Source organism: Ciconia boyciana, chromosome 20 (genome assembly GCF_034638445.1).
Source record: "Ciconia boyciana chromosome 20, ASM3463844v1, whole genome shotgun sequence".
NCBI classification, from domain to species: Eukaryota; Metazoa; Chordata; class Aves; order Ciconiiformes; family Ciconiidae; genus Ciconia; species Ciconia boyciana.
In genome coordinates, this window is record NC_132953.1 from 6956601 (window position 1) to 6967065 (window position 10465).

General features: G+C 44.0%; 1 protein-coding gene across 1 annotated transcript; it reads left to right on the top strand.

The window, feature by feature from the left end:
• The first annotated feature begins 311 nt into the window (after window positions 1-311).
• ANKK1 (ankyrin repeat and kinase domain containing 1) lies at window positions 312-9279 on the top strand. The gene is made up of 8 exons (XM_072884735.1): window positions 312-499; window positions 4058-4352; window positions 4771-4922; window positions 5837-5886; window positions 5984-6139; window positions 6410-6528; window positions 7523-7568; window positions 7931-9279. Exons 1-8 carry the CDS (start codon window positions 312-314, stop codon window positions 9277-9279), a joined length of 2355 nt encoding a protein of 784 aa, XP_072740836.1.
• The last annotated feature ends 1186 nt before the right edge of the window (window positions 9280-10465 follow it).

Sequence of the window (10465 nt, forward strand, 5' to 3'; positions counted from 1 at the left end):
TATTCTTTCAGCATTTGTCCACCCAGTGCTCGATACGAGAGAGAATGGCAGCCTTATGGAAATGTAGACATAGACCCAGCAGGGCCAAGCTCCGCGCAGTAGCCTGGCATGAGTGCTTGGAATTAAGTAATGCAGCTCCTCTGCATACCAAATGAAAGTGACACTTAGGATCCACCTCTTGGCAGTAAGTAACATGGTTCATCTCGGGTAACTCCCTACCTCCCTATGCAAGTCAGAAGTAGGAAGAGCTCCTTTATTCTTCTCTGATACTGCCTGAGCAGGAGGCAGACAGCCAGGCTGCCTTTTCTGTCATGACTTCGGAGAGAGACCGGCAACTGGGCAGCTTAACTATCTTTAATAAGGAGGATTTTGAAGAAGACTGGATTAAAGTGGCCAGCGGAGGCTTTGGGCATGTGTATCAAGTCAAGCACAAGAAGTGGAGAACAGTTTATGCAGTGAAATGCTCTCCGTACCTGCTGCAGGACTCCAGCATGGAGAGGTAACTGTGCGGTCTCTTCTAGCTTAGCAGTTCAAACTGTCAATTAGAGCCATCCAGGGTAATTTGGTGCTAAAACTCTGAAGGAAATGTTCCCATAGCTTCTTCTCCCTGCCAAGTCAAGTTTTTGGTACCCAAAGGGAGCGGGAAAAACACTAGTGATCTGGAGTTCTGCCTCTCTTTCTTTCTTATGTGTGTATGTGCACGTGCAAATGGGAAAGGAACACTTATTCAGAACAATTAGCGTTGAAATCTGGAGGCTGAAGTAGGCATCTTACACTAAACATGGGCATGTGGATAAAACCAGCCTGATTATTTGCAGCTTTCACTGGACATTGGGACTAATGGGTATCTATTAAACTAAATTAGTCATTAAAATCACGAGGTTTAAAGCTGAGGGACAGAGAATTTCCAGCTGTTTTTGCTGGGCTCACAAAGCCCTCTGCTCCCTCACTTGCCTTACCCTCCAGACATGCTCTTTTCTCTTGATGGTGCACCTGCACCTTCAGTTTACTTTTTGCTCTGTCTCTCACCTGCAGAGACTCTTCTGCTGACTGCCTTGGGTCTGGAGATAGAACAAAGCCAGGTAATTGCAACCACTGCCAATACCACATACAATATCGGCAGTCCTGATGAAAAAACAACTGAGTCAATGAAGTTAGTTATTCTGAAATTTTATTCCGTTCAAGGTGGAAGGATCCTGCCTGGTTAAAAATCACATGCTTGTATGATTTTTCTAGTCATGTACTGACAACAGTTGCGATGGTTCAATTTGAGCAGTGACTGTTCTCTTTGGCTTGCACTGCTTATGCTCTTCAGATGTTATGTTTGCATTTCATTCTCTTTTGGGAAAACAAAAAGAGTCAAGTTAATCAGTTTTACTTCTGCGTATATCAGTTCTAGTAAATTTAATCATATGGCTTTCATGGATTATCTCAACTCCTAGTGTACGCTCCAGAAGAATGGTTGAATGTGAACAGAAATGTTCATTGATTTTTATTTTTTTTTTCTAAAAAACCCTATTTCTGCAATCACCAGGATTTGAAAAACTACGTCTGAAAATCTGAGTCTGGGAAAAATACCTAACAGTACATGTGCCTTTAATAGTTACTGTAGTGGTCTCCTAGGGACTGAAGTTATGCTATTTTGTCATTAAAACAACTTTGCACTCCAATGTAGTGTTATAAAAGGCTTTCCTACCCCTTACACATGTCCAAACAGCCTTGAGGCTGCTCTGACTTACATTATACTTTTCACTAACCCCTGTGAGTTCCAGATTACAGGGCAAGACCATGCTGTCCTGCACTATAGCTGTGCCAAAAATCCTTCCTTTCCATGGGGGTTGTAAGAAGGGCCAGCATTGGTCCTGGAGTCCTGTGCATCTGGGGGCTATTGTTCAATGGCTATTTCTACTTGCTTTAGAAGTTTTCCACATTTGTGAGAGGCAGACGTTCAGTGTGCAGTTTGTCTAATGCACACATACCCACAGAGAACACCTTTGAGTGCATGGCATATGAATCTGTCACGAGCCTTCTCATGTGTATTATGAAATTGTTCTGGTCTACCTGTCAGCACTAAGTACAAGCCCCAAATGCAAAACTGAAAGCTTCCAGGCCACTCAGTGGTTTGAAAAAAACACAGCAGCACAGTTGCCTGGTAAGGGAGGCAAAGGTTTCAGAGAAGCTTTTGAAAGTCTTTAGCACTCCTGTCTGTGGGCTTGTAAAAACAATGTGTCTCATCAGTAGTTATGAATGAAGACAATGGTGTGGTGACTTCCATCTGCTCGCATTCTTGATGCATAACCAACTGCTTCGCACTGTTCATTCAAAATGATGGGGCAAATTGACAGCAAGTTTATTAACCTTGGATGGTTTTGCTTGTCAGGACAAAACAGAAGATGGATTTTGTGGGATGATGGAAGACATCCCTGGGGGCACATGAAAGCAGGGAGGGCAGGTGCTCAGTGAATGCTACTGAATCTATATATCACCTGAGAGAAGTAAAGAGAGTGGCTGGAAGATGGCTCTTGCTTCAACTTCTGTCAGCTGCAAAGGCTCATAGTTCGCAGGTCTGTTGAGGCTGAGGAGAGGAAAAAAAAATCACAGGGAACCCACAGAAAAGAAAATACAGCCACAGATGCAGTCACAGTATTTCCCAGAGGGCTGAAACACTCAGTCTTATATGGGAATTGCTTTGGGGCTCTTGCTTTTCTCCCTTACAAGCCTCATTTCTTGGGGCTCCCTCTGCTTGTGCAACATCCACCTTCTTGCTGTACCTTCTCACATATCTGTGCTAATGGTGCAAATGCCTCCTCCTGGGCTAACCTCACTCCCTCTGTTACTCCCCACAATGCTGGTCTGCCACAGGATCTAGCCTAACCTTCTGTGAAGGTCAGCTCTCACCAGTCCCTGGGGTGCCTGGGAGGGAGGCAGACAGGGGCTGTGCCCAGTGATTCTGTCCCAGGAAGGGAACCAGAAATCACAGAAGTCACTTCTTTCTCCACACCCATCATTTTCCTGGGAGGGGGAAGAATCAATCTGCAACCCTCTATGCTGCAGGTTCCAACTGTCTTCCCGTGTTAAGCCTTTCTTCCACAGTGGGAAGGACAATACCTGAGATTCCTCAATACAGAGGTACGTTTTACTGTGGGGAGCTTGCTAGAAGAAGTTTGGCAGAAGGATTTGCTTAGTTGAACTACATTTAGAGCTATTAGTGTCCTGGCATAATGTTGTTGCAAGCTCAGATTCATTCCCAGGGTGTGCTTTTTAAATGCAATTTTGGCACTTTACTGCTTGGCTGCTGTCAGCATGTTCTCGCACCCCAACTTGTTCAGCAGGTTGGGAAATGTAAAGATTTCGTGAAACAGGTCTGCCAAAACTGGCAACAACGGACAGACATGTCTAGACTCCCTTTGGGACCAGATTCACGGTCAGAATTCATGCTTATGGACAGAAAGCTGCAGGCAGAGGCATAGGTATAGGTATGACCAAGGCGTGCCCTCTGGCCACGCAAGCCTCTATATACTCAAGCTTAGCATGTTAGTGTGTCATTGGACCCTGGCTGCCTGCAAGCAGAGTGCAGGCTGTCACTGAGGCTACCCTGTGGACATGTGGTGTATGAAAAAGGCATGGTTCACCATGCTGTGCCTGCTTCTGATATCATGCTTTCAGGTAAGCATCACTTGGGAATTTCACCACAATGTGAAAACAAGCACATGGACAAGGCTTTCTGTGATCCCTGAGGGTCTTCTAAGAGCTGGACTAAGATGGAAGTTTTGATCACTTTCTCTAGGAGCCTAGTGGTTGAATTTGCCCAAGCAATCCTCAGGTCATTTTGAAAAGTCGTAACACCTTGTATGTTCAATTTTAGTCTGCAAAAGATCATGATGTGGTTGCATTATCTCCAATTCAAGGGGCAAACTGGAATGAATCTTTTTGGGGTAGGCAGGGCTGCTTGGAAAGGCTGGATATCACTAAGCTACTATACAGTATCTCAGCCTGTGAATTGACTGATACCATTTCTTGGTTCCACTGTTTTGTTTTTTTTTTTTTATTTTTCCAGGACCAGTATGAACTGTCTAATGGAAGAGGCAACCAAGATGGAGAAAATCAAATTCCAGCACATTGTCACTATCTATGGGGTCTGCAACAGCCCTTTGGGGATAGTGATGGAATATATGGCGAGAGGGTCCTTGGAGAAAATTCTTCCCACTCACAAAATGTCATGGCAGCTCAAATTCCGGGTTATCCATGAGATGGGCTTGGCTATGAATTTCCTGCATAGCATGACACCTCCTTTGCTGCACTTAGATCTAAAACCAGGGAACATTCTCCTAGATGGGAATATGCATGTCAAGGTATGACCTTAATGCTGTGTTTGTAGGGACAGGTTATTTCTCAAATAAGAGAAAGGTTATTTTTGCCAAATGAGTCCAGAATCCTAGTAAGTTAGGTTCCTCAGGAACACTCAATGAAAGATTGATTGGTGGGACTTATAAGAAGCAGCTGGTAAACAAATTACATGGTATTCTCAAGATCATACAGGCAATCTGTGCCAGAACTGGGAACTTAAGGCTCCAACTTAGGAGGAAGTGCTGATCTCCTGGACTCAGTGAAAAGCACTGACTACAATTTTACCAGGGTTTTATCAAATTTCAGCTGCTACGCACCTCCTCATATCCCTGATCATGAAGGATGGAGCTATCTCCTAGCTAATATAAGGAGGGGTGAGATTGTGAGCATTACGGGGGAGACTCTCATTTTTTCTGCTTGCAGATCTCAGACTTTGGGCTATCAAAATGGATGGAGCGGTCTAGCCGAATGCAATATATTGAAAGCTCTGCTTTGAGAGGCACTTTGAGCTACATCCCCCCAGAAATGTTTCTCCAGAACAGCAAGCCCCCAGGAATCAAATATGATGTGTACAGGTAAGGGCTGCCTTTCTGTTCAGGGGTCACACAGGGTTGCCACCTAGCTCTTACACAGAGCAAGAGAGACTGGCACATTGCCTCATTTTGTTTATATTCTGGCTCTCTGCCTTGCATAATGTCCTTGGTGGGGAACACACTGGGAGTGACATGTGGTACTCCACCCTCAGTGGTGGAGAGTGAGGGGGAGTGGGATTATCTGTGGATAATCACGGATGCACCTCTGTGCAGCACCGGTCCCATGTGAGCTGCAGACTGTATTGCCTTAGGTTCCATTGTACCCTGTTAGGTTGCTGGAAGTTATTACAGAAAAAGAGTAAGATTAGAGCACAGAACGGTGTCTGTTCTTTCATAACAGCCTCTGCTTAGATTTATTTTTATTTTAAAACAACTGTAATATTGCTTGTCTGCTTCGGTATTCAGCTTCATTTTGGTTAGTAACAGGTGGAAAAAAGATTTCAACTTTACTTTTTTCCTTTGGGCCCAAGTGCTTTGCAGCCCACTTACACAAGCTATGTATATAAGTTCTGGAAATTCATCAGCTCCTTAGCCACTACGCTACACAGTAACCCAAGACGAGAAGCAAAGGAGGGTTTGCATGGCCCCTTGAACTTGCAGTAGTCAAGGGCTCTAAAACCCAATGTGAATAAAGTGGAAAAAAAGGCACTGAGAGCCTGACTTTCACAGGAAATGCTCTAAGTCACTCATTCACTACACCAACCCTTTTACCGAGGCATCAGAGATGTATGTGATGATTCATAAGATCTTGTCCTTTTGGTGTGGGGATGAAATCCTTCCATCCTGAAGAACTTCTTTTATAATTTTTCCATTTCTCAAGAAGATGAAAGCAATAAGTGAATTTGATGTTTGTGTACATATGGGAGTGATTGCTCATGATCTCTCATTGCCTGCAGCTTTGGAATTGTCATTTGGGAGGTACTTATGCAGAAGAAACCTTATGCAGGTAAATATGAATGCTTCTTACATGATCTGCACTTATTAAATGTTTATTACAGCCATCTTCACAGAGAAAAAGCCCAGTGCACGTTGCTCTTTTTCAGGAGCCAACATGATGGCCATTATAGTCAAGGTTGCAGCAGGAAAGAGGCCCTGCCTAGAACCTATCGGCAATGACTGGCCAGGGGAATGCCAGCAGATGGTTGACTTGATGAAGAGGTGTTGGGACCAAGACCCTAAGCAAAGGCCAAGCTTTACAGGTGTAGTAGCTGATTGTGATATGGATTAGCCAAGGGTCAGCTGCATGGATTAACAAGTGCGGGACAAGCTTGCGTATAACTCTTTGCCAGTTAAATCGCCTGTTTTCTTGGAAGTGCTTGGTACCCATTTGCTGTCAGCACATCCTCTTTCTCCCGCTTTCCTTCCTCCCCATGTGGAGGATAGGTGGAAGACTTCCATAACCTTGGGTACTGACTGGGGACTGAACATCTGGGTAGTCTGCACAGCTAACAGTCTTTTTGCTCTGGTAGATATCCCTGTAGAAACAGACATGCTGCTGTCACTGATACAAAGCCTTGTAGTAGATCCAGAGAACGAGCGCCTTGTTAGGAAGATGTCCCACAAGCCTGCCATCTCTGGGAACCAGCAGGTGAGGAAAGCTTCCCAGTACCACTCGGGAAATACCACTGAGTCCTTTCCCTATTCTTACCAGTTCTTGAAAATGTGTTTTCTCTCTCATCACTGTTTATCATCGGACAACAAGGGCACCTCAGCAACCTTTGCCCAGTGTGTTTGCATAGGTTGCACATCTGTAATTCATTTATGGGGACAAGAAACTTGCAAATAAATTTAGCAAGCTGGCCAGTGTGCTAAATGATAGACAGTCTGAGAGGAAGACCCTTCTTTCTACCTGCTCAGATGAAGTGAGTTTGTCATGTAGGCCTCAGTCATTAAAAGAAGCTCAAGCAGACATAGATTCACGGGGGTTCTGCTCATGGCACTGGCATATGTGCTCAGACGACCATTCTCCAGCTCCATGGAACTGAGGACATTCCAGTTTAAACGACTCTCATAGAAGAAAAAAAAAGTTTTAAATCCCTGTGTTTCTCTAACTAAGAAAAAAATCAGGTTTCAGGATAGTCACAATTTTAGCCCAGCTACTGGAGTGTAATTGTGTCTAGAAGTCAGCTTCATACAAGGAGAAGTAGCAGCTGAGAACTATTGCTGTTTTGAGGTTTTGCCTAGTTGTGCAGTCAGCAAGAAACAAGATGCCTGAGTATAGATGATTGAGGAGGTGGGGGTGTTTGGGTTCCCTATACAACAAAGAAAATGACTAGCTGGGACGCTGCCATGGGCACATGCTGCAATAAGGAAGTAGAATATATGTATGTTTGGGAGCAAATGAGTAAGAGGAGGAAAACCTCATTGATATCCAGAGATCATTTTCAGGCTCCCTCATTCCTGTTAGTGTCATGATTTGCTCTGCTGAGTTTTGGATGCAATAACAGGATGGGAAAAAAACCACTCGAATGATAAAACAAAGTTCTAGAGCAGTAGCAAAGAAGAACTCTGTGCAAATATTACAGAATGCAAATAAGCAACCTTGTCTTATGGCTTTTTCTTTTCCCCTTCCTGAAAATGAGAGTGACAAAGAAGAGTTCACCTTCCCCCGAGACACCAGAAGTGGTGGTAAGTTGGGGACTTTCTTTATAATTGAAAAATAAAGGAGAAACCTACAAAGAATAGCCTATTTCCTTGCTCTCCAGTGATAATGATGTGGCTCAAGAAAGTTTTCAATGTGATTGACTTTTCTTTTTAAGTTAAAGAAAATAGCAGAGACAAGCTCCGTGAGGGAGAGGCCAGATGTCTCACTGCTTTCTAAGAGACTGCATGTAACGGTCTTGCCTCATTTCATATTCCCTATCTCTAAAATGCCTTTTATTTCATTTCCTACTATGAAGATTCACATGCTCTCCCTCCCATCTTGTGCACACCAAGCTATTTCACTTGGTCTTAGTCTCTTTCTCCTATTTTGTTTCCCCTGCCTTCAGAAACTGATAATCAGGAGGTTCGTATCCCACCCTCTTACAGTGAGGTTGAAAGTCCAGAGGACATCCTGTCTGAGGAAATCTGTAGAGTCCATGAAAATGGCCTCACATTGCTTCACATCATGGTGATCCAGGGAAATGTGGAAAAAGTGAAGTTTCTCCTGAGCTGTAAAGCCAATGTCAACAGCCAGGTAGTCTGTGGCTATACTCCACTCATTATGGCTGTTCAGAAAAGGTCGCCAGAGATCTGCTCAGTTCTGATAGAGCATGATGCGGACATCAATATGCCTGATGATGATGGCTGGACACCTCTTCACTTCGCTGCTCAGAATGGGGATGACAGAATTGTACGTCTCTTGCTGGACCACCAGGCACAGGTAAATGCTCAAGAGCATGATGGGTGGACTCCTCTGCACTTGGCATCACAGAACAACTTTGAGAATGTGGCCCGAGTACTGCTATCTCGCCAGGCTGACTCCAACACCCAGGAGGTTGATGGGAAAACTGCCCTCCATGTGGCAGCTTGCTTTGGACACGTCAGCTTGGTGAAACTGCTTGCCAGTCAAGGAGCGGATCTGGAGAAAAAGCAGAAGAACCATAGAACCCCACTTCATGTTGCTGTGGAGAGGGGGAAGTTCAGGGTAGTCCATTATTTGCTGAAGAACGGGACCTCTGTCAACAGCCTGGATCAAAATCATTACAGTGCCCTGCACCTGGCTGTGGTGAGGGGGAAGTATCTCATCTGTGAGAAACTCATCAAATACGGAGCAAATGTGGAGCTGAGGACAGACAAAGGTTGGACTCCCCTGCACCTGGCTTCTTTCAAAGGACACATTGAAATCATCCACCTGCTAAAAGACAGCCATGCCAAACTGAATGCCAAAGGAAGCATGGACTGGACACCACTTCACTTGGCTACTCGTTACAGCAATGAGCCAGTAGTCTGTGAGCTATTGAGATGTGGGGCAGATCCCAACATTGCTGAGAAGTCAGAGTGGGCCCCCCTCCATTTTGCAGTCCAGCGGGGCTCCTTTTTGACTGTCATCAATCTTTTGGAGTGCAAGGCAGATGTCAATGCTAAGAACAAAGTGGGTTGGACACCCTTGCACCTTGCTGTCCTCAAGGGCAACATGGCCATTATAAAGACCTTGATTAAGGCTGGTGCTCTGCTTGATGTGGAAGATACCACTGGCTGTACAGCCCTCCAGTTGGCAATTAGACATCAGAGAGAAAACATCATTACGCTGCTTCAAGGCAAGGACTCGTTGATGAATAAATCGGGGAATAGGACTCTGGTGAATGATGCTCAGATTTCAAGACCCAAATTTGTTCCAGGAAGGACAGATTTGTAGATTCATCAAGTCTGGCATTTCTGACCTGAGTTTTCCAATATCAGGTGCTATGCCTTAAACCACCATATCCTGTTACCTGGTGATTACAGGAAAATACTTCTTTTTTTTTTTTAATGGAAGTTTCTAAGCATGAACTCTAAAAGAGTAAAAGAAAATGGAGCTGCAGAAGGAAGCCGACAAGTTATTTTCCAGAGTCTGACCAAGCTTGTAGAACATTTTGGCTTGGTGATGCTGGCTTTAGGCAATGCTTTCCTGTTTTAATACTTGCTGTGCAGGGATGGAAATGGATATATGTACTCCCTTTTCATATGGGCAATGCTGAAACTGTGCACAACAACCCGTATATATGTGTCTTCCACAGATTTTATTGCTTTTATTCTATGTTTTCCTACAGAGCAGATTGGTGTAAAATGGCCTTGGCACAGGTGGGAATTGAATCATGAAATTCTCACCTGCTGCTGGAAATAGACACTAAGCATATGGTACAGCAACGTGTCAGATTTTCTGACATCTCATTTTTGTAACAAGAATAAAATAAAACAAGAAAGGAAGAAAAATCACTAGTAGAAGGTATTTAAATGGATGCAGCATAGGGAACATAAATTCCGGAATAATTCCACTCCATCCCTTCAGAAAAAAAGAGCCAAGAGCTTTTTTCCTAAGCATTCAAATTACTTATTGACCGCCTCCACATTTCAGACTTTAAACACTGAGGCTGTCATTAGAAAGATGGCTCTAAGGATAAGCCAAAAAGCGGGTGCAGTTCTGAATCCTGTTCCCTGCCATGAGGGTTACCAATAACCTCCAGTCTTAACTACAAAATGCTGCTGTGGGAGGTTCATAGACTGGTTGAAAGAGTTCCTACTTAGAAAAGCAGTATCTAATTTGGCTTACCCCAAATTCTCATAGCCTTTTTTTTTTTTCTTTGTTTAGGAGCACCAAGCAGCTGGGAAAGTTAGCAGATACTTACTGTGTGGAAAGGAACAGGTGGGGTTTATAATAGTCAGCTGTAGCTATTAGCTTAAAAGGCTATTCCTCTAAGAGCCTTTGTGTAGTCTTTGAGGAGATGGGGTCTTCTGGAAAGCAGTGCTTATGGTATTGAATTCAATTGCCTAGATTCAATCTTTTCTGCTGAAAATATGTTTCTGTGTATGTTCTGTGGATGAGTAGAACAGGCTTTATGAGA

Coding starts and splice junctions, on each gene's coding strand:
- ANKK1 (XM_072884735.1), top strand. CDS start 312: ATGACTTCGGAGAGAGACCGGCAACTGGGCAGCTTAACTATCTTTAAT. Junction 4,923..5,836: donor ATCAAATATGATGTGTACAG/GTAAGGGCTGCC, acceptor CATTGCCTGCAG/CTTTGGAATTGTCATTTGGG. Junction 6,529..7,522: donor CCATCTCTGGGAACCAGCAG/GTGAGGAAAGCT, acceptor CCTGAAAATGAG/AGTGACAAAGAAGAGTTCAC.